The sequence below is a fragment of the Alexandromys fortis genome, unplaced genomic scaffold, assembly GCF_014885135.2.
Source record: "Alexandromys fortis isolate MF-2015 unplaced genomic scaffold, M_Fortis_MF-2015_v1.1 scaffold_171, whole genome shotgun sequence".
Lineage (NCBI taxonomy): Eukaryota > Metazoa > Chordata > Mammalia > Rodentia > Cricetidae > Alexandromys > Alexandromys fortis.
The window spans coordinates 2,462,365-2,487,374 of NW_026068066.1; the positions used below are offsets into that span (position 1 = coordinate 2,462,365).

The following is a 25,010-nucleotide window of genomic DNA, read 5'->3' on the forward strand; positions in this document are numbered from 1 at the left end:
CTCTACCTACCACATGTCCTGGGGCAGATTCAGTGTAATGCTGCCCTTGATTTCATCACGGAAACACATGTAGCCTAAAGTGGCCAAGCTGATGTATAGTACTGTGACAATCGCCATGCCGATGTTCAGGGCCTGAGGGAAGCGTTTGGACTCCTTCATTTGGTTTTCCAGGGGAAGCACCTAGGAGAATACAGAACACAGCTATTTTTGAAGGAACAGGATACAGAAACTTCAGAATAGTAAGGGTAACTAGAAAAGCTAATCTTTTGTCGTCTCATGTAAAATCTTTTTTTCGTTCCACATATACGTGCTAGTTTCCTTTGAGATGTGTAGACTATGTATGCGTGTGTGTGTGTGTCTGTGTGTGTGTGTGTGTGTGTGTGTGTGTCTGATGTCAGTTTCTTCCTCTATCATTTTCCACCTTAGTTTTCCCCCTCTTAGGTCCTTCTACAGAGTGACTCACTATGTATACTTGGCTAGTCTGTCGACCACTATGTAGCCTTGGCTAGTCTGTAGACCACTATGTAGCCTTGGCTAGTCTGTAGACCACTATGTATAGTTGGCTAGTCTGTAGACCACTATGTATAGTTGGCTAGTCTGTAGACCACTATGTATAGTTGGCTAGTCTGTAGACCACTATGTATAGTTGGCTAGTCTGTAGACCACTATGTATAGTTGGCTAGTCTATAGATCACTATGTATAGTTGGCTAGTCTGTCGACCACTATGTAGCCTTGGCTAGTCTGTAGACCACTATGTAGCCTTGGCTAGTCTGTAGACCACTATGTATACTTGGCTAGTCTGTAGACCAGCCTGGCCTCAAGCTCACAGACATCCGCCTGCCTCTGCCTCCCACATTCCGGGACTAAAGGCATGTGCCCCCACACCAAGCTTCCACCTTGCATTTTGAGACAGATCTCACTGAACCTGGAGCTTCTTGGTTGGGCTAAACTGTCCAGCTGTGAGCAATAGGAATTCCCAGTCTCCGTGTCCCAGCACCAGCATGACACCTGCACCCAGCTTTTTACATGGGGGATGGGCTCATCCCTATGCAGCAAGCACTTACCAACACACCTCCTCCTCAGACCCTGCGCTCAGATTTTTATATTACATTATTTTTTGATTCCTAAAAAGATTTGAAGATCAGCTCTCAGCAGGCAACCTGCAGATTATTTTTATACACCTTTTCTGGTCAGATTAATTTTAGATTTGTTTTTTAAATGCCAAGGGAAACACAGATGGCTCCCACGTGCCCCCAGAGCAGCTCTCCCACGATTAACACTTTATATGCCAGTTGTCACACTGAGCCAACACTGGCCAACCAGAGTGACTGAACTCCGAATTCCATTTCAATTCTCTAGCTGCTCCATGGATGACCTTTCTCTGCAGCAGGAGCCCATCCAGGACACCGCACTGACTGCTCTAAGTCTGTCCGTCGCTCCCTCTGTCTCCTGTGGTCTGGCTGGCTTCTCAATCTCTCTGCTCGCTGTCTTGACTTATGGAACTGCTTTGTACAATATCCCTCTAACTGGGTTTGTTCAAGTGCCTTCCTTGTTACCAGACAGGACCATGGTTTTAGAGAAGGACATCGCACCCTGGTGTGCTTCAGTCATCACCACTGGAAAGCCACCTCCCCACCCCCCTCATCATACTCTGGGTCTCTAACTCTACCGATTCCCTAAGAACTAAGTGAGAATGACCTATACCTGCTGGAGGGAGGCGGCTCTGCTAGGGAGTCTGCCTCGTAGTCATTAGCTCAATCCTTTACATTACTGTGGGCTTCTGGAGAAGCCATGCACACTGCACCACAACCCGACATTCTGTCATGAACTCTGCCACTTAACCTACCAGCCTGGGTCGCTGTGTAATAGCAGGCGAGTGACTAGCGGGCATGTAACTAGCAGATGTGTGACTAGCAGGCATGTGTGCAGCCCAGGTGCCCACTCCTCACTGTCGCTGTGAGCACCCCTTCCTCTCTGGCCTGTACAGAGCCCCACATTCATGCTGAATTCCATGGTTCAGTCTTCATCAGACATTCTTCTCCACAGAACATAGTTCTTTCCTCAGAGCATGGCATCTAGAATCAAGATCTCCGAATCGAGTGTGCTGAGTGAGGAGTGTTGCTTCTGAGCCCTCAGGAGACAGAGCCAGTTAAAGCTCGTACACAGATGAATACACACACACACACATCTATAACTGCTCTACAGCATGTGTAGGGGGAACAGGAGACAGTGAAAGCTCGTACACAGGTGAATACACACATGCACATCTGTAACTACTATTTGACAATAACTCTGTAATTATTTCCACAACCTTCAAATATTCTAGTCCATAGCATGTGATGTTTGGGCTGGCTGGCCGACATGCAAACCTGACGGCCTGAGTTTAGTCACCAGAACCCAGAAGGGTCTGGGTGTGCTGGCTCACATCTCTAATCCCACCATTCCTGTGTGAGGTGGCTGGTGGAAACAGAGAATTACCTAGACGCTCTCTGACATAGGGCCCTGGAGAACCTCCCAGAACAACAGACACAAGAGGGTCCTCACCCCATAACGTAAGAGGAGAGAACCAACTCCTGGAAGTTGTGCTCTGAACTCCCCTGACCCACACCAATACAAGTGCCTTCTTAAAAATGTGCTATTTGAGGGCTGGAGAGATGGCTCACTGGTTAAGAGCACTGACTGCTCTTCCAGAGGATCAGTTTTGAATCCCAGAGCCCATGTGGTGGCTCACAAACAGCTGTGACTCCAATTCCAAGGCTCAGCAGCCTCTCCTGGCCTCCATGGAAAACAGGCATGCACATAGTGCACAGACATGCTTGCAGGCAAAACAACCCCAACGCACAATAGAAAAAAAAATGCTAGAATATGTGGGACACAAACAAAAGAAACTCGTCTGTGAGTTCCACTTTCTGAAGTTATGTTATACTTACAAGAGTTTTCAGCATAACACTCTAAGGCTTTTATAGGCTTGAAATTTTTCCCAATAAAAATGCTTTTTAAAAAATCTAGCTTAATATTGTCACTTAAACTTGTTAGGACGCTGGCCTGTCACCTGACAGGATGCCCTCAGGCAGTACCCTGGCCAGCCCAGGGTCCTACTGTGTCACTATGTAGTATGCACGGGCGCACAAAAGGTCCCTTTATTTAAGAGACAAGTTCTGCCCATTCAGGCTCTCTCTTTCCTTCTTCTGAAGAAGCAAGCAGGTCGCTGGAAAAGACTTAGAGAACCTAAGAAACATGTCTAAGAATAAGTTTCTGGTCAGTAGAAAAACCAAACTACCTGACTGCTAGGTCTCAGACCTAGAATAGGTCTTATTCAGTTCCTGGCTCCTCCCAGCGCCCCTCACCTCACCCTACCTAAAACCTCCCCCTCCCAGGGGCTGGGCTCCCCCAGCCTGATTCCTACACAAGCCATTTTGGCTACACTGGCCTCTTGGCCTAGGCCTGGGGCTCCTCCCTTGCTCTCCCCAACGCCCTCCTCTCCACTCAGGGTCTGGTTTAGCTAACCATACATTCAGCCTGGACTCCCCCTCTGCTGTTCTCACCCTTCTATCTACAGTTGACATCTCCACACCTTAGGGGCAGCCATGACCTCCTCCTTTTCTCTCATTTTTTTCACTCACCCACCAAACTGGGAATCATGTTCTATGAATACAGGAAACTAAGCCCCACCCCGGCCCCCAAAACATGTATTTATACAGTGGACTATAAAAATTCTTATGTTAAGAGTTTAAAGACAAGTAATGGCTAATTCTCACCACTCCTATGCCTTCAAAAGCAAACACAGCAGTACCAAAAAACAGTGGGTAATTCTTCCAACCGGCCACAACTGGAAGATTGTGGGGATCTGGCATGTTCTGCAGAAAAGAGAAAGAAAGAAAAAAGAAACCAAGTTACAGTTTTCTCAGGCTTCACAGAGCAGCTGGGCTTATGGATCTCAGTAAACATTTTACATCCTCCATTAAGGGTTATGCTATTAGGATATTGCAATGAAACAATGGCTGACCTTGTGTCACTGGCCAGTCCCAGGCAGCCACTGGGCTACATCTCCTCCACACCAGAACTATGCAGGCGTACTTAGAAGTCAGAGCCCACAGTCACCAGGCGTTACTGTGGTCTGTTGTAGGAGCTGCGGGCCTGCTTTTCGTTCCACCTGGCTCCTGCACAGCTAGCTTTACACCAGAAATAACAACACACAAACTGTATTCTTTTAAATACTGCTTGGCCCATTAACTCTAGCCCTTACAGGCTAATTCTCATATTCTGATCAACCCATCTCTAATAATCTGTGTAGCATCAGTCTTACCGGGAAAGATTCAGCATGTCTGACCTGGCAGCTTGCTTCATGGCGTCTCCCCGGGAGAGGGGAACATGGCCTCTGAGCTCACTTCCTCTTCCTCCCAGCATTCTGTTCTGTTTACTCCTCCCACCTATGTTTTAACCTATGAGGCCAAGCAGTTTCTTTATTACTTAACCAATGACCTTCCTCCATCAGTGGTCTCCATGCACCCCCACTTCTTCAGTTCCCTAGGACACCTGGCTCCAGACTACTGCCCTAGCTGTCCACTGTGCAGGTCTCCTGGTGTCAGTGTGTGCTCTGATATGACACACAGAGCCTACTCCTCATGCGGATGACACCACCGCCATTCATTACCCGTGGTAATGCTTCCACTCTGAAATCTAGACAGGACTGCAGCATACCTGACCAGCATACCAAACCACTGACCACAACGACCTTCCTTCTGGACTCCCCAATCTGCCCCTACCACCACCACAATTTTCTCTGAAGTAGAACTCAAGGCCAAGAAAAGAGACTGTGCAAACCAGAGTGTGAAAGCATGGGGGTAACGTGGGCTACGTGGAGGTTGGTGGTGATTGAGGCGCATGCAGAATTCCATGCTATGAAGAGATGTGTGACAGGGAAGCCAGGGTAGGGTGAGCAGGAAGCTATGGCAGCCACTTCCCTGTGCCTTTCCCTCCGCTGAGGGGTCCGCCTTCTCTGCCCCACCAAGTCTAACAGGTCCAACTAAGAGATAGGGAATGTCAGAAAGGCTCAGGCAACCTCCTTCCCAACCAACCCTGTCTGAGAATCCAGAGGGAGGAAAAGTGAAACGCACCCGGTATATGAGTTTCTGTGAACTGTTCGGAAATCTTATGATTATCTTGGAAGTAACATCTCTGATAGATTAGATCATGCGGAAATAACACAGGATCCTCGACTATCTTGGGGTCCCTGGTCTCTGCCTGACATAACTGAGTTAAGAGTCCAGAGACTTCAAACAGTGACCTCACTTCTGGCTGCTGCATGATCTTCAAACAAAGAGTCACAGACGTGCACCATGGCAGTCGACTGCACATAAAAGTAAGCAAAAAGCTTACAGAATTACATTCATACCCATAGTTGTGACTCAAAGGCATAAACACACACCGTAACTCAATGTGCTGTCACGGGAGGCTCTATACAGGAGCATAACACTCACTCTCACAAGAGCGCTAATAGGGAAGGTGGGATGTTTGGGAACACTGACGTGAACCCACAAGCATCCTCATCAACATTCAGGCCAGATGTGGCCTCTTAACATCTACATTAACATTATCTCCTGCAGGGAAATCAACAATGGCTGCCTGTCTGTGTGCCATGTGTGGGCAGGTCTGTCCATGTCACCTCCAAACAAAGCTTCATGTACATGGGAACAAGATGGTTACTCAGAGCACACTTACCCTGACAACATACTGGTAAATTATCACAAGACTGGCGGCCATGGAAATGTTGGCAAGGAAGGAAAGTATGAAGAGATTCTTCAGCTCACGAATGAAGACCAAGAGAATTATAAATGGGAGGAAGCAGAGCATATAGACCCTGAGGTCCACACTTCTTCTCTCACAGGCAAGAGATGGATCTGTGCTGTTGGAAACCAGCACTGTGCTCCCCAGAAGGCCTTCATGAACCTGCAGGACAGTCACCGGGGAGGAAGAGGAAGGAGATTACCCATCTGCTTACAGTCATGATAGACAGCTGAAATAGAACTCACACCCTCTATGATCAAGCCCCATGACAGCAGTGACTAGTGAGGTCATCCCGCAGCGTACACAGTGGTGACCAGTGAGGTCATCCCTCAGTGTCTAACAGCAACGGTGGTGACCAGTGAGGTCATCCCTCAGTGTCTAACTGTGACGGTGGTGACCAGTGAGGTCATCCCTCAGTGTCTAACTGTGACGGCACTGACCAGTGAGGTCATCCCTCAGTGTCTAACTGTGACAGCACTGACCAGTGAGGTCATCCCTCAGTGTCTAACTGTGACGGTGGTGACCAGTGAGGTCATCCCTCAGTGTCTAACTGTGACAGCACTGACCAGTGAGGTCATCCCTCAGTGTCTAACTGTGATGGTGGTAACCAGTGAGGTCATCCCTCAGTGTCTAACAGCAACGGTGGTGACCAGTGAGGTCATCCGCCATGCTAACCAGTTGACTAGTAAGGTTCACCAGTGTGTGAACACTGTGAACACTGTGCACACTGTGCACACTGCCAAGAACAACAGTATCCAATCTTACACTTCTGTGACCACTGCCTACCCTGCCCATGTGGGTGTTCCTTGCTGCCTCAGGCTGTTTGCTGAAGTCTGACTTCATGTTTTTCTCTGTGCTTCGCTTTATGCTTCTAAAAGCCTTTTATCATTTCAGCTAGAAAATACAAGTTCTCCCAACCAGCCAGAGAGCCACTTCTTCTACCTCATCTCCCCATGTCTTAAAGTCTCCATTAAACTCTAGAACAGACAATGTTTCATAAGAGAAAGGCATTAAACGCCCTTAGATGTTTCTTCCTTCTCCCACTCACCAACACACACACACACACACACACACACACACACACACACATCCTACCCAGTGATAAAAATCACTACCCAAGGTGGCTAACCAGGTGTGGCAGAACGTAACTGGAAACTCAATGCTTAGGAAAAGAGACACCAAGATCCTGAGTTCAAGGCCATGCACAGCTAACAAACAACATATAGGGTAAAACTGTGACCAGGGACTCCATTTCAGGAAAATGGCCAGTAAGCTCAGGGGATGTCAATCATGTGCACAAGACTTCCCAGTCATTACTCCAAGGAAACAGTGACACTTAAAGTCACATTACATAAACCCCAGGGCACTGTTCCTAGAGTCACACAGGGCTTGTTGGCTACTCTCTTGGGAGAACAAGAAGAACACAGCAATGCCCAGTCATGGTGGCACACATCTATGGTCCCAGCACTTGGGAGGTAAATGCAAGAGGATAAAAAGGTTCAAGGCCAGGCTGAGCTACACAGAAAGTTCAACACGAGTCTGAATTAGGTAAGACCATCTCAAAAGCAAGTAAAAATGGTGGGGATAGGATAACAGCTTCATCCCAGCCATCTTGCCTGATCCCAGACAAACTCTCGCCATCACGTTCCACATGAATGATGGCAGGATGGCACGTGTCTTCAGATCCTTTGTCAACAACAGCAACTACTGGACCTTAGGGATAAACACTCATCTCTCTGTCCCATGTTCTTAGCTGCTGCCTACTGTCCTTTATTTCCTACACAGAACATCAACAAGAACAATGTGATCCCAAGTATCCATGTGCGTACTTCTGAGATCTGAATTTGAAATAATCAAGAAATAGTAAGCCGTACCACATTCTGGTCGGAAAAAAAAAAAAGAGCATGGTTGATATCCTGTCAGGAGTAACAAACCAGGGACAATAACATCAGAAGTCCTACTTGTGTAAGAGACACCAAAGAAGAATCTATAAAAATGACAGCGAGTGAAACACGCTGTTATCTTCAACCATGAGAAGATGAGCCGTGCAACAACAAAGCAGCAAAGCAAGCATCTCCCCGACTGCAGAAACGTACTCACTTGTTTCACATTCTCGGCTAAGAAGACGATATAGACGCTGCAGAATCCCAGCTGCGTTATCACCAGAAAAAAGTCGACCACGCTCCTGAAAAGTCCCGGAAAGAGTGTCACTGGGGGTTCTAGCCAGGCAGCAGGCCTCATTTCCCATTTAGCTCTTCTAAAACATTTTATAATAGCATTTCTTCTTTTCCTTCCTAAGATAATGACCACTTAAATATTTGTCTCTCATGACGACCATGTCAGTCAGTAAGGCACTAGACATGACAGTAAACGTACACTTCACTCGGTTCAAAGGCAAAGATTTTTACATCATTTCCTTCTTCTGCGATTCTGCTGTGTAAGAACAGCTGCTTGTAAAATGATTCCACAGAACTATATTCAGGCTTAGGGTGTAGCTCACAATGGAGCCTTTAGTGTATCTAAGGACCTCCATTTGAGCATCAGCACTGAAGAAGAATTCATGTTTGGACTACACCATCCCCTCTACTTCTCAAGACTGCCCTCACGCCAGCTCAGTATATTTCCACCCTCCCAGACTCCTGGCATTTGCACAAAAGGGAAGCACATTTGCTACTTCCTAAACCAATTAAGAACGCAGAATGCAAAAGGATTGGAAGCATCTTTGGTAAATTTTCTCTGTTCTTATTATATGAGATGCTCTAGGAAGTTCCAAACACAAAACAGTTATGGCCAAAGAGGGAGCAACTATCACTTGGACATGGCAGGCACCAGGTACAACATCTTGCACGCTGGTCTTGGAGCAAGGAGAGAGTACAGTATCAGACTGACTGACCGGTGACTTATAACTCCTGTCAGCGGCCATCACCATCATAAAACAGCCAACAGGCAGAGACTAGAACCAGAGTCTGTCCAACTCTAAGGACCACTTACTACCTTCCCACAACTCTGTCATACTTTGAGTTATGTCTTATTCAATGAAAACAGTTAAAATCAGCATAACTTCAGCACAGAGACATTAGAAGCAAAGCCAGTGCTCACCGCCCCCACGCCGCCTGCCGCTGAAGACAACTCCATGGGCTGGCCTCCATGGCATAACTCACAGTGTCACTGTACCCCAGTGTTGACTTCTTAAACCTGCAATTTAATTGCACACAATAGAGGGAAGCATTAAATTGGTCTATAAGGCCATCCCATGAAAACAGCATCACTTACAGAGATGTGTGAGCTCAGGATATACATTAGCAGATCCGTTTGCAAAGAGCAAATAAATATCCGTGTGCCCACGAACATGAGTGAAGCAATTTCAAAATATCATCAGCCCTGTTGCAGGCATATAAAGTTTTATCTGCTGCTGTTGTTTTCCTATCTGTAGAATTCAGACAGCTTTGTATTGGTGCTTCATTTAAATACTTCAAGCACCTAAAAACACCAAGTGTACAGTTCATCTGTAGATGAACATCCCGTGACAGCAGTATATAACAGTTCCATAGAAACGGGCTCATGTAATCTTCAGAACATCTCCATGAAGCCAGTGTCACTTCTCTGTTCTCTACTCCACTGTCTTCTTTAGACAGTGTATGCATCATTATTTAAACAACCTACATGATACAAACATATTCGAGAACATTTAACTAAAATGCTGGGGCCAGACCACTGGTTTGCTATAACATGAAGCATTTTTAAAGGCAGATTTATTGTCCAGTAGAACATTTCGTGATATAGAACTAAAAGGGAATATTTTATTTTTCTAAGCTCTGCCCCAAACTGAATCACCAATGAACTGAAGACCCGGAGCCATCATGGCAAGTGCACAGCTGCTTGGCTTCCTCTTCCACTACATACCAGGACCACCCATCTTCCCCGTAGAGCACCTTTTGAAAGTCTATAGTCACGATGACTCAGCAGCTAAAGGACTTGTCACAAAAGCCCCCAACAGCCCGGGTTCGAGCAGGGAAGCACCGACAAGTGGAGGAAAGTACTGACTGCACCGTGTCCTCTCACTTTCCATGTTCACTGTGTCATACAAGTCTTACATATATACATCATATACATATCATATATACATCATATACACACAGGCAATATCTAACACGAGGAAAGAAAGTACAGTCATCCCTTCTTACCCACAAGTTCCTCATGTGTGGGTTAACTAACTGCATACGGAAAATTCATGAAAAATCATGTCTGTGATGTTTACATACACAACTTTATTCTTCTTGTCATTATTTGGTGAACACTTTAGAGTAATAATGTGCATAGCATTTACACTGTATTAAAAGTGATTACAGCATCTGGAAGGTTGTACATCATCTTCTGTGAGGGACTTGAGCACTTGCGGGTTTCCATGGGGATCCTGGAACCAGTTCTCTAAGAACACTAAGGGATGACTATGGACAGATGCTGACCACATTAACTCCAGAAAATGCTAGCCTGTGCCATGGTCACCCACATTAACTCCAGAGAATGCTAGCCTGTGCCATGGTCCTCCACATTAACTCCAGAGAATGCTGGCCTGTGCCATGGTCATTATTAGCTGTGTCAGGCAGCAGAAGAAACAACCTCCAGATACAAAGCACAATAGATACACGAGACAATGACCCTCTAAGCAAACAGAAGCTTTACAATGAATCAAATCAACTTAATGAGTCCACATTTACCTCTGACATAGAAAGTGACTGCAACGTACCAATATGTGCATACAGTGGACGGAAATAATTCCTATAAACACAAGGCTGATTGGTCCAAGCTGTGGAGAAGAAAATATGGAAGGTTGAAATATTCATTTTTAAAAAGTGAGTGAGTTTTTAAGCAATGAGTCAATGGCCAATTCATTTACCATAAGAAAACTGTTGAATCCATTGATTAAATTGCCATAGGCATGGGGAAAATTAGTAATTTTAACACAGAGATTTTTTTCAGGTAGTATTTTAGAAAATGATGCTATCTTGCAGACTTGGTGACTAAAGCCTGTGTTACTGAGTACAGACACTCAGCAAGGAATACAGAATACAATGTCACATCCAGCGCTGGAGGACAAATGTATGGAACCAGTGTCCACCTCTGTAGTACACACTTACATCCCCTGTCTACACACACACACACACACACACACAAACACACACACACACACACAAAGATCTTTAACCTTCCACAGGTTGCTCTTAGAGAACCCACATGTATGTCAGGGACAGCAGTTAAGAGATAACTGTTTCAAACGGTTCATGAAAAGTTTCAAGTGTGTACTCTCCAGACTCAAAGTGATGCCTGGATCAGGGTGGATAGCAGATTCAAGGGATGCCTGGATCAGGGTGGATAGCAGATTCAAGGGATGCCTGGATCAGGGTGGGCAGCAGATTCAAGGGATGCCTAGATCAGGGTGGGCAGCAGATTCAAGGGATGCCTGGATCAGGGTGGGTAGAAGACTTCAAGGGATGCCTGGATCAGGGTGGGTAGAAGACTCAAAGGGATGCCTGGATCAGGGTGGGTAGAAGACTCAAAGGGATGCCTGGATCACGCAAAACTTACATGAACAATCAAAATCCTTTACACACAGGAGTATTAAACCCAGAAAAACGGGATAGCTACAACCTCTATGGAAGCCAATACATTTAAAAAGTTACGTCTAATTTACTTCATCCTGCCTCAACATAGTTCTCAAATGCAGCAATTATACTGCCTCTAGCACTGTTTTGATATCTGTGTTTAAAAGACATCGTTACTCATTTCAACTATTTTTCATAGATATGAATACTGCATGCACACTTATTCTGACTCTAAAATACTAATGAAGTTACACCATAAATATAATCCATTCCCTTAATGTATTAGCTGTTGTGGGCACACTGCTTAAGCCACTGACAGCATGCCAAAAATGAGACACACCCATCTTCAGAAATCAAGACCTGGGTTAGGTTTGAGAGTTTGCTGTTGCTAAATGTTAAAAATAAGCAATCACATAGAGATGAAAACAGTAACTCTCACTCTGGTTTAGGTACCATGATTACAGTTCACATAATTATACCAGAAAAATGGTCAACAGCCACCTACATGCCACCTGGCCAGGTTACTCTGGATGAGGTGAGAATCATCCTAACATACAACTAACTGTCTCCAGCGTGGAGAACACAGACAGCCTTACCACAATGCCGGCATTCTTTATTGCCAAGGGGAGTCCTAAAAGGCCGGTTCCAATGTTCCCCTTAAGAAGATGCATCAGCGTCTGCATGAATCTGGAACGAGAAAGCCATAAGATTTAAGAGTTCCACCTAGGGACCTCGGCAACAAACAAAACAATGGTTCCCATCCCACCAACAGGCAAGAGGACACCCAAGGGTCAAGTCCCATCTTTACTAAATAAAAGCCAAGTACAAAGAATTACTGTGGAAATTAAACAAAATATTTAGTCAGTGTGGGGCATGTAGAACAGTAATTTAAATCTGGTTTTCTTATATCTGCTTTGCTGCTCTGGTGTCGAGAACCCTGAGGATCTGGCTGGTAAAACAGGATTTACTGGCACTGATAACTATGGTTCTAAACATCTGATCTATGACTGTCACCCTAAAAATGAGTTATAAAATATTATTTATACAGGTTTTAACACTATACTCAGGTAAAGTAATTTCTATTATCACGAGCTCCCTCAGGACTTGACTGGAGGAGGTCTTCTTGACCAAGAAGAAACAAACTGAAATTAAGAGAAGCACAAACCTCAAACTCATGGATGAAAAATAGCTGGCAAGAGTCACTCAGTATTTTAGTTCACACAGGATTGGATTTCAGGAGAGTGTGTTTAACCACTAAGTCACTACTAAAGCATAGATTCGGTGATGACAAGACACCAACAATTATAACCCACCCTGCCAGCAGCCTATCTCCTCATTCTGCACGAGCCCCACCCTCCGAGAAGCCATTCTCCTAACACTTAACCCTTCTGTCTCCTCGCTGGCATGGTTCTTTGAGGGACACAGGATTCGATATCTCTCACCACTGGAGAAATACCCACACTGCTCAGTATCCTGATCTCCTTCTCTCATATACTACAAACATCTCTGATTCTGACTCCTCATCTTCTGAATGATCTCTGTCATCTGTAGCATCCTGTAAAATACCCAGAGCTGTGGGAGACAAAGAAATGCACACGGTGTCAGCAGAGCCGAGGGCCCACGACACTTACGAAATCCCATGCTGCCCGTCAAGCTGGTAGTGCTTCTGCACTGGCAGGATCATCTGTTCCTGTTCCTCGTCCGACGTCCCATCGAAATTCTGCTCGTTTATTAAGGGCCTCATCACGTCCATATCTAAAGAACAGAAACAGTCCTGTACCACTGCTTGTAAATCTGAGGTAAGGCTACAACTCGTGAATTATGAAATATCAGGAAGTACAAGGCTAGAGAGATGAAATGGCTCACTGGATAAAACGACGGACCCACAAGTTTAAGGACCTGAGTTCTGATCCCTGGCAGCTGCTTGTAACATTTGCACTAGGGAGACATAAAGACAACAGGCTGAGTGGCTAACCAGACTAGCAAGATACCATAAACACTGAATTTAGTGAAAGATCCTTTCTCTATAAATAAAACGGAAAACAACCTAGGAAGACACTCAAGGTCAACTTCAGGCCTACACACACACAACACACATGTGTACACACACATGCACACACACCTACATATGCAAGCATTCCTACACTCTGCACTGTTCACATGCACACACACATGTGCACACATACACATGCAAACATTCCTACACTGTGCACTGCACACATACACACACAGGTGCATGTATAGCTATACACGTGCAAGTATGAATACACTCTGCACACACACATGCATGTGCATACCCACACATGCAAACATACCTACATTCTGCCATGAGCGTGTATGCGTGCACACACACAAACACACAGACACACACTATGAAATGCCATCTGTATTCATTGCATCTGAGTATCTTAGTTCATGTTAGCCCCGAGACCTGATACTGTCACAAAGAAAAATATCAGACTTACTTTCTGGATGTTCTATTGGATTACATACAGTGTAGAAGAAAAAAACTTATGTAATACAGAAAGTTCTTGTTTACAGGACAAGAAATGTGAAGAAATAATGAAATATATTTTCCAGTGTTCTCATCTCTAACAATGTTTTTGTGTGACTATTCCTCACTGCCCTCTTACTGCAATAGAAACCACTCAATCTGAATTAAGACTGAAATACAAAGCCAAGCATGGTGGTGCACGCCTTTAATCCCAGAGCTCAGGAGGCAGAGACAGACAGGTCTCTGTGACTTTGAAGCCAGCCTGGTCTACAAAGTGAGTTCCCATATAGTTAGGACTGTTACACAGAGAAACCCTGTCTTGGAAAAAAAAAAATGAAGTACAGAGATTTTAAAGGCAAACACTTTGATCTACCACTCACAGTGAGCTGCCACACCAGGGAATGGAATACCTATAGCTAGAAATGATCAACCTCACTCTTCAAACTTCTCATTTTACAGTAATTTCAGGTTTAAATCTGCAGCAACAGGAAACACACACCATTTGCTGCAACTGCTTTTTCCCTCTCAAACGAAGACTCGGTTCCATCAGTTACTGCAGCACTGACATACGTGATGCTGGTTCACTCTGTCTTGAAATTCCACACTCGAGTGCTCTCTTCCCCAGCTGCACCCGCCAACTCCCTGACCTGCTTCAGGAAAGGTCAAGGGCTCAGCCACAGACTCCATTGTCCTGGGCTCTTCTGCTGGTCACCTCTGTCATTGTGTCTTTGGGGGTGTTTGTAGTTCTCCTTACCTTTTTACTGTCTAGACAGTTTGAAGATGTTTAAATCATGTGTACGTGTGCATCTGTGTGGGGGTCTGTGCGAGACTGAGTGCAGCGCCTGCAGAGGACAGCAGGAGGCCTCAGATCCCTGGGAACTGGAGTTACAGGTGTTGCTAGCCACCGGTGTGGGTACCAGAGCCTAAACTCAGATACTCTGCAAAAAAGAGCAGTGTGCATTACCAGCTGAGCATCTTTCCAGCCTGCCTTGACAGTTTTGAATGTTATACAGTTTCTACCTATGCATGCCATCGATCAAATATGAACTGTCCACTGGCTCTGCTCCCCTGGTCACTGCTACTTAGGGAGACTGGAGAGCCTGACTCACAGCGAGTATCTAGACAGGGCGGGCCCTGAGGTGCACAGCTTCAGAGGTGGAGCCTGACTCACAGTGAGTATCTAGACAGGGCGGGCCCTGAGGTGCACAGCTCAGCCTGCTTTCCGCTGTCTCTACCTGCTGACCCACTAGAAATCCAGCAAGCACCTCGTGCATGCTCCCACCAGGCTAGAGCCACCTGAAACCACGTGCTGTCTGCCACCATGTTTTCCCTGCCATGAGGGACTGTAGCCCCTTCTCCTGTTGCCATCTCGTATTCTGTTTCCGAAAATATTCTTTTCTGTAATGGTCTTCCCATCATGTCTCCATCTGTACCTCAGATTTAGATCTATAGTTCTCTGACATTCCCTCAACCATCCAGAAGCTTATGCCAACTAGAGTGTCTCAGAAAGGCCTCGGAGGGCTCGCTAACAAACTGACATGCTCCACCGCAAAGTTTCTGGCTCAGGTCCTTGGCTGGAGCTGAGTGAGAGTCAGGCCTTGAGACCGTGATGTGGGGGGACTTGCTCACTCTCAGAACATAGTTCTAGCAGGTTCTTCAGAAAGAACTCACCTCTACGCTACTCTCTAGGGAGTCAATCTTCATTCAAACTTAGCATACAAAATACTGGGTCTCATGATACTTCCATACATGCTCTGTTTTTGTTCATCTTCCCCCTTACTTCCCCTGCTTTCCTCCCCTGACTCACCTTCCCAGGAGCCTCTTCTGTTTCTATGCCATCCTCCTTCATCCCCTCCCCAACTCTTCCTTAAGACCTCCTTTTCCCCTCTCACGGTGCCCTTCCTAGTTTCTAGTCTTCCCGCACTCTACACAGGACTGGCATAGCCAAGTCATGGGGTGGCTCTATTTTTGTCTTTTGTTTTATTTTGCTTTGGGTTCTGGGTTTTTGTTTTATTTATTTATTTATTTATTTATTTATTTATTTATTTATTTTTAGGAAAATCTGGTATTTCCACAACAGCTGTGCCAGCTCACATTTCTACCAGCAGGAGGCACTCTTTCCCACGTCCTCACCAGCACTTGCTGACTTCTGCTTCTCTGCATTTGGTTAATGTGTCCCACAATCCAGCTATCTAAAGGGCTAGGTGTAAAATCCTCAGCTGCGCTTGCCTTGCCTTTCTATAGCTTTGCCTGAGTGCTCCAATACCAGCCTTATCTTCTTGGTCACTCAGTGACTTGTCCTTTGTCCTAGAGGGCCTAATGACCCATTGTATCCTTTTTCTCTTTAACTCCTTATTGCTTCTTTGTGGATTTCACATAAAGCACCCCAACTCATCTCCCCGTCCTTTTGTATCCACCCTCTGCTCTTGCAACCTCCCCCACAAAAAAAGACAAAAACTAAAAAAGAAAAAAGAAATCTCATCATGGAAGCTGGAGCCCTGCCATAGCCACACAGTCTACCCTCAGTCTATACATCTTTACTTGTAAGTCTTCACTGCAGTGAGTCATTGGTCAGGCTCCTGCTACGTTGGCGTTGGCTCACTCACACCTCCATGACCAGTGCCAGCTCTCCTGTGCTGCTTAGGTGAGGTGCAGGGCCTGCTCTCCTGGGTTCTACAGCCTAGGGTAAGGGGCAGGACCAGCTCTCCCACTCTCGTGTGCCCGGGCCCAGTTCTCCTGCCTGCTGCAGGTGATGAGGGGCAACGGGGTAGGACATCTTTCTCTCGCCCATGCCACCACACTGGGCAGATGAGGGACAGAACCAGATCTCCAGCTCTCACGCCCACAGAGCCAGTTCACCCACACCCTTGCCAACAGGGTCAGTGCTACTGTTCTGCCCAGGCAAGGAGCAGGGCCCACTCTCCTGATACTGCATGTGGCAAGGGGCAAGTGGGGAGAAGGTATATCTCCCTTACCCACAGCAGCACACAGCATATGAGGGATGAGTCCAGCTCTCCTGCTCCCACACCCTCAGGGCTGGCTCACCAGCTCCCCTGCCTCCAGGGCCAGTCCCACTGTGAGGTACAGGGCTCACTAGCACTTCACCCCGTGAGGGGCAGGGGCAGCTCAGCAGCTCTCCCTAGTGCAGCCTGCAGCCCCCAATGAGGCCAACCCTGTGCAGTCCTTGGATATCGTGGTCCCAGGCAGCAGACCAGGGACATCCACATGGCCTTTGGTGGTAACATGGGCCATGGACATCATCACAGACCCGGACCTGACCTTCAGTGGCAGCAAGGGTAGGGACTTCACCATGGCCCAAGGAAGCCGCTCACATCAGGCTGTCCCTCTCCACCCTCGGGTCTTCTTCCTGCCCACTCTACGTGGTGGTGGGTGGGGGTTCTCAGTGTCTTCAAGCATTTGTCCAACCAAAAGCTTCCAAAGGAAATATATCTCTGGCCAAAATTGGGCAATACAGTAAAACCAATTCAACACAGAGTCGTGCAGTCTCATGAACTGCCACCACAGCCAACTAGAGGGATCGGCAGAGAGGCCAACGATGAGAAGTAAACACGGCAGGCCGTGCCCAGTTGTGGGTCTCCATTCTGCAGGCACTGCTCCTCTACCTGGCTACGATGCATTAGCATTAGGGGCAGCCCCTGCTTCCATTGTCAGGAGTCACACAAGTAAAACAAGCTACACAACTGTCAACTGTCATACGTGTGTGTGTTATATGTATGTATGTATGTATGTATGTATGTATGTATGTATGTATGTAGAGGTTCTAGGCCGGTCACATGTAAGCTCTCTGATTGTTGGTTCAGACTCTGTGAGTTCCTATGAGCCAAGTTAGTTGTTTCTGTGGGTTTTCATACCCAAACATGTTCAATCATACCACAAGACACTTGCTCAACTATGTTCACAGCATTTTTATTAGTAATAGCCAGAACCTGCAAACAACCTAGATGCACCTCAACCAAAAAAAAAAAAAATGGATAAGGAAAATGTAGTACGTTTACACAATGGAGTATTATTCAGCTGTTAAAAATAGACATCATGAAATCTGCAGGCAAATGGAAGGAACTGGGGTAAAAAAAAAAAATCCTGCGTGAGGTATGTACTCTCTCATAGGTGGATACTGGCTGTAAGTAAAGGATACCCAGGCTACAATCCACAGACCCAGAGAGACCAGGTATAAGGAGGGCTCAAGGGGGGACACATGGATCTCTCTGGGGATGGAAATAAAAAAGATCTCCTGAGTGGGCCTGGGCAGATGGGGATGAGAATCTGTGGGATCAAGTTAGGGGGTCGGTGTAGGGGAGCGACTGAAAGAGGGAGCTGGAAAGGGGGACATTTGGGGGTCAGGTAGAAACTCCCACGAATCCACAAGGATGACCCAGCTAAGACTCTTAGCAAAAGTGGATACTTGGCATGAACTGGCCCTCTCATGTGCTCAGACTGGTGACTATCCCGATGGTCATTGGAGAGCCTTCATCCTCTAACTGATAAAAACAGATGTCGAAAACTACAGCTCAACATTAGCCTGAGCTCAGGGAACCCTGCTGAAGAGAGGGAGGGAGGATTGTACAAGCCAGACAGGCCAGAGCATCACAGGATCTGTTTCCTGATGATCTCAGTCATGGTGCCTGACAGGAGCAGGCAGTACTCTCTTGCCCTTCACAGTGGTGCTCTCTAGGTCCCTTCTCACCTGGCCAGAGGAGAGGAGCAGGAAAGATCGAGGCCCTGGCTGAGGCTACAGCTGCTGCAGCCGAGAGTCTGGAGAAGCACGATGCTCGGGCTGCACTGGCTGACAGAGTCATGTTGAGTCTCCCTTACCTTAAGGCCCAAATACTTTACTATGGGCATCTGGATCTGGTCACCCTGAGTTCATCTGTCTAGGAACTGAATGTGCCTTCACGACACACTGATTCTGGTTTTCTCTTGGATTTCTAAAAATGTATCTTGGATTATAGTTCTAAACGCTTGCAGGTTCAAATGCTCGCTCTTCTCTGGGATTCCAACTGTAGGTGTTTCGGCTCTCCCTTGCCCGTCTTTCACCTCAACACCTTTCTCTCGGACTCTTTCAATGTCTCTCTTTTCATTGCTTTGGCAAGGACACATCACTCTTGTGTTTCACAACACTCTCCCTTGGCAACGTGTAATCTCTCACCTACGCTGCATTACACGATCCCAAAGCAGGTGTCCAGGTTAGGGCCTGGGTGAGGCTGAGGGGGAGCACAATGTCTTCTGGCTGAATTAGCTCTGCAAGGTTCCCTGTATTCTCTTCTTCTCTCTCTCCCTTCACTGGAGGGTGTGGGGAGCCTCTCCTCTCCTCCTCTAGCTCTTCTCTATGAGCAATCTTAGCCAAGGCTACCCCTCAGTCCTACTAATAATAAAATTAATTTTCTGGCCTCAGGCCCTGAACTGCTAAGTTGAAGACCAGAGCTCTCTGTTCAGACCCTTAGCACTTTAAGACGATCACACTGAAGGAGATTTCCAGTGTTTCTTCTAGATTTCTAATCCCACCCTTACATACCCAGATACTACCCCTGTCCACTCTCCATGGTGTACCCTGTCCATTCTGCATGCTGTCCCCCGTACACTCCACGCTGTCCCCCGTACACTCCACGCTGTCCCCCATCCACCTCCACACTGTCCCCCGTACACTCCACGCTGTCCCCATGTCTACATCACACTGTCCTCCTGTCCACTCCATGCTGTGCCCCTATCTACTCCATGCCCTGTCCATTCTCCATCAACAACAACTTGATAATAACAGTGTTTCTTTCTCCACTTCTCAGTGTCTTCCTGCTGGTAGTATCCTTGGGTTTGCTGGTTTCTTTCTCTGCTTCTATGTATCTTGCTGCTGGTAGTATCCTTGGGTTTCCTGGTTTCTTTTTCTGTTTCTCAGTGTCTTCCTGCTAGTAGCACCCTTGGGTTTCCTTGCACTGTTCCATGAATCATTTACTTTTGTTCCTTAACTGTTTTCACAGGCTCGGGACTAATGTGTTCATACATTAGCTCAGGCGCCCAGTTTAGCGCCACCTGGAATACAGCCTATGGATCTGTAATGATTTGGCAGGGCTCTACAATACGGGGAGACTCTTTTAAGACTATGCTTACATCATTCCTCCTGAAGTGATACAACTAACAGAGAGAGACTAAAACCATCTCAGCTGTGGAAAGCTCCAAATTCCTGCCGTCCATCTATTCCTGAGGATTTTATAATTTAGACTGCACTGCCTTTTGTCTTTGGGTGGTTCCTCTGACTCTATCATCCTCCGTGTATTCTCTGTGGGTTACTTTGTGGGGCTGCCTTGTTTCTTAGCCACTAGTATCAAAGAATTTACAGGCTGGACTTAAACACAGTGAAAGCTCGCAAGGGGATAGTTAATCGTTCCCCCATGGAGGGTCTACTGCGATGCCATCTCATATTACCCCAGAAACACATGAGGATTAGCTGTATGTATCCTTTCTTAGAGCAGCTCCTGCTTCCTCTTCTATTCTGCTCCATGCAAAGCACTGTCACTGCTTCCCTAGAAAACCAGTACTGCAGCTTTGTGAGGGTCACCATAACAAAACGGACAACAGAAATCCACTATCCCAAAGGTCAAGAAGCCTGGAGCCTGAAACAAGAGTGTCGGGGAACTGGAGAAGTGAATTCCTCTCAGGGGCTGGGAAAGCTCTGCCCCAGGCCTCTGTCCTCTGTCCCATCTTATACGTGGTTGTTTTCACGTCCATGCAACACTCCCCCATAACTAAGGTGTGCCTAAGTCCTCCTCTGAAAGGACATCAGTCACACTGCCTTCTACAGCAGGTCCTATCTCGAGTAAGTCACCTCCTGAGGTACTGAACCAGCATATGACTTCCGGGGAAGCTAGTGAACACTGTCAGTCATCCTGATGATTTTCATCAGCTTTGGTTTTATGCCTCAGTGCACCCCGCTGCCCTGTGGGCTTTGACTTCCTTGCTTTGATTAGCTCGGCTTGTCCAAACTACCAAAAGTTACGCCCACTTTCTCATTTCTTTCTGCCCTGGGCTGTGGCTGCAGTGAGTTCACTGTATTCTCCATAAAGATAGCGATCACTTCCAACATTTCATAAACCTTAACCATCTATTATTGGGAGCCAGCTGCCGGAGAGATCACAGCCGCCACGAAAGTCAAGGAAAAGGTAAGTTCTCTCGTGACTTTAAAAACGTATCAACTCTAAATGAGAAATCTGTTTGTATTGTATGTATGGGGAATTTATTTTCAGATAAAACCTGGGAATCTAACCTAAAAGTATAGAATGGCGGTAAATAGCAGTTTTGTAATTTATGGTTGACGTCAGCACCACAATGTTCACTGGACTCACACAGGTCAGCTGGGCTCAGTCCCTCCGAACTAAGGTTGTCTAGCAACTGACTTAAGTTTGTTATTCCATCCCAAGTTCCACTTTTCCCTGGTTCTAAAGTCATTCTCAATGTTATAACTCCTGGAAACATTAGCTATGTCTTACTGTGAAAAAAAAAATCTGCTATATTTCTTTGCTTTCAATCCATTTTCTTATACCTCATATTTGAACATCTTAATAAAAGTCAATTATTCCAGGACACTCCTCTAACCTCAGGATGAGATGTAAGGGAACTGACTTGTAAACGTTGAGATTGACAGAAAGGCACTTAACAGGTTAGGAACTCAAGAGTCTCCATTTATGCACTGCTTTGACTCTGCCACTGCAGCCGACTCAGCAGCATGCTGCACGGTCCCCACGTCCTGCCGCCACGCCTAGAAGATTCTAAGAGCAGCCGAAAGGTCTGTGACTTCCCATGTTCCAGCCTTCGTTACAGGAGAAGCACTACATAATAAGAAATATTTATCTCCTTTAACTAAACTAAGAATAGGTGAGGTATTCTTACAAAGAGTTACATAGAGTAACTCGAATCTCAAGAATTAAAAGATACTCAGATGCTAACACAAGGAAAGCTACAGCTAAGAAGCTCCAACTTAAAACACTCATTAATATCCCACTCCAACCAGAACCTCTAAGGGCAGATCTGCGCCAACAAACTCAGAAACCCCACCAATCACTACGAGGCAAGGAGAAACTATTTCCTTTTGAACCTGAGGATACAGCATGTCAACATAACAACCATGTCTTGAGTTTGACCCCCTAGAAGATGCAGTGGCATTTTCTTACGTGTGTTCTCCAGCACTAACACTGGCTTTGGTCAGCAGACCACACAGCACATGCTAGGCCTGAACCTCTGCCTGCTGGTGAGGACATGCAACAGTCTATTGTGTTTAATCTCAGGAGTCCAACATACTGCCACCTGACCGGATAATCAACAGAAAAAGTAAGATGTTTTACATCCTGCTTTCCATACTAAGTACCTGAAATCCAGGACACACACACACAAATACTCAGAGACCAAGCTCGTGTAGCCAGTGGCTGCTGGGTTGTTATAGGCAGAGGGATGAAGTCAGCTGCATGACATCTTACCCAGAGGCCTCTGGGCCTGTTGTATCATACACATAATGGAAGTCACAATGCCTACCTCTCAGAGGAATAGAAAAGAAAACGACACAGCAGGCAGGAAGCATTGAGCCCACTACACAGCAAATGAGCCACCTATGAACGGCAGGTAGTTCCACCCCTCACTGTGTAACAATGCTACAAGCAAATTACACTTCCTCGGATCTCAAAGTACTAATCTTTGACATAAAGTTAGAACTAACTTAATAAAAATAATTGATAATGATCATTTTGGAGCAATAAAGTGTCCAATAAGACTGAGTTTGCAAAAACAGTAAGTTATACCAACTAAAGGGAAACAGAAATAGAGACTAGTGTAAAAATCAGCCCTGAGGAGAGTCAGAGAGACAGCTCCGTAGGCTCAGTAGGTAAGGGTGCTAGTAAGCCTGAAGACCTGAATTTGATCCCTGGGACCTACACAGTACAAGGAGAAAACTGACTCCCACAATTATAACCTGGCCTGCACACACACACACACACACACACACACACACACACACACACACACAGAGACACACAAGGAATTACTGCATTAATCCTGTAATAATAATCATGTAAAGATGATACCTAAAGACCCAACATGGTAAAAGATGTAACAGAGTTAAGAACTGTGGTGATATCTTGTTTGTACAAATAAAGCTTGCCTGAAGATCAAGGGCGGAGTTAGCCACTAGCTAACCATAGAGGTCTGGCGGTCTATGCAGACAGACAGGAAGTGATAGGGCTAGGCAGAGAGAGGAAATGGTAAGGCGGGAGGAGTCAGGAACTCAGTCTCTTTTCGGCTGGGAAGTTGAGGTGGCTGTGGTTTTGCTCCTTCATCTCTCTGATCTTCAGGCAAGTTTTATTTATACAAACAAGATATCACCACAAAGAGCACATGAAATAACGTCTGAATCCTCTACATTAAGTAATTAAAAATCACATGAGCCATGTTGTTTATACATAGTCTGTTATTTGCTGGTGTTTTGATGTAATATTTGATCAAGCAGTAAATCAGACAGTTCTGATAAAAAGCTATGGTTAAAATTAATAATGCCTTATAAAATACTAGTAAGCAGGAGATTTCAAACTATTGGGGCATGATTATTTCTATTCACAAGTGTATAACTTATATGAATAAGAAATGCTCATTTGAGTCAGTGTTATTCACCCTGGACATACTATGCGCCATACGGACTCACCAATGAAACTTGGACGAGGCAGAACATGAATGATCTCTTATGTCAAGCCAATTCTTGTTTCAGCCTCAACTGCCTACCCTGTAGCTAAAGACTGACAAACTTAGCAATATGTATCGAAGTCTCACAATGCTCATTACTGGCAAGCTACTGATAAAGGCGTTTGCCGAAACAAATCTTTGAAACTTGCTAAGTATATGCAATAAGCAGCTTGCTCTACTCACTAGGGTACACCCTAACTGCACTGTGGTGTGAGGTCCCAGACACGCGGGGGCGGTCTCTACTCACTAGGGCACACCCTGACTGCACTGTGGTGTGAGGTCCCAGACATGCAGGGGCGGTCTCTACTCACAGGGCACACCCTGACTGCACACTGTGGTGTGAGGTGCCAGACACACAGGGGCTGTCAGAGCTTACTGTGAGTCAGGAGAGGGACTGCACGCTCAGGCCACACTGCAATGTTTAAAAAGCGAAGTGAAAATGAAGAGAAGAACATACACCAAAGTGGAAATAAGCTAATGAGGGTGCAGACGGACCACAGAACCGTCTGTATCCTTTTCTTTCTATGAAAGCATTGATAACATGGTGTTAAATGGCTCTTGTTGTTCTAGTGAAGTAAGAAACCACTTATAAGTGGACAGTGAGAACAGGATGAAGTACACATGGCTTCTTTATGTCGTCACCCAAACCTACGCCACCATCTTCATCATGAATAAGACTTTGCTCCCATGGTTGAGAGAGTAGTATGTAAGGACAGTTTGGAAATCCCCAATGGCTTGTGACATAAAGTCCAGCCTTTGAGAAAGACACCGAATCCTCTCAAGCCACGCTCTCCACAGATGTCCTCTCCACATGAACAAGCTCTCAGCCAACTCCTCACCTCCTCTCTAAACCTATGTGACTCCACCCACCAAACAAGTCACCTCTTACATAGGATCATTTCTACTAGTGGGACCAGCTATTTTTTCCATTATTTAAAAAAAAAAATACAAGGCTGGGCAGTGCACACCTTTAATCCCAGCACTAGGGAGGCAGAGGCAGGCAGATATCTTTGAGTTCAAGGCCAGCTTGGTCTACAGAGTGAGTTCCAGGAAAGGCTCCAAAGCTACACTGAGAAACCGGTCTTGAAAAACCAAAAAGAAAAGACAAAGAGAGAGAAGAGGGAAGGAGGGAGGGAAGGAGGGAGGGAGGGAGGGGGGGAAGGAGGGGGGAGGGAAGGGGAGGCAGGAAGGAAGAAGAAAGGTCTAAGCTTCTATCAGGATACCTCCAGTCTGGGCCCTACCCCACCCCACAGACACTGTCTCAGGCTGCCGGAGGATCCTCCTAGCATGGCCCGTGGCCTCCCTTCAAGTGAGCAATCCTAATGAGCGAGCAAAGAGGAAGGCACGGAGCCTCTTACAGTCTAACTGAAGAGGTAAACCATCACCAAAGTCC

General features: G+C 46.1%; 1 protein-coding gene across 3 annotated transcripts in view; it reads right to left on the reverse strand.

The window, feature by feature from the left end:
• Nucleotides 1-25,010, reverse strand: part of Slc36a4 (solute carrier family 36 member 4) — a 38,224-nt gene that overhangs the window by 8,387 nt on the left and 4,827 nt on the right. For 2 of the 3 annotated variants that reach the window (XM_050120584.1, XM_050120585.1), the window contains exons 2-9: nt 13,023-13,146; nt 11,988-12,078; nt 10,507-10,595; nt 8,888-8,983; nt 7,889-7,973; nt 5,723-5,950; nt 3,760-3,858; nt 11-180 (exon numbers count right to left, since the gene is read on the reverse strand). In XM_050120584.1, coding sequence (XP_049976541.1) covers nt 11-180; nt 3,760-3,858; nt 5,723-5,950; nt 7,889-7,973; nt 8,888-8,983; nt 10,507-10,595; nt 11,988-12,078; nt 13,023-13,146 — 982 coding nt within the window. Of the gene's footprint in view, nt 1-10; nt 181-3,759; nt 3,859-5,722; nt 5,951-7,888; nt 7,974-8,887; nt 8,984-10,506; nt 10,596-11,987; nt 12,079-13,022; nt 13,147-25,010 lie in introns of those variants that run through there. The other variant, XM_050120586.1, reaches the window with a different exon arrangement.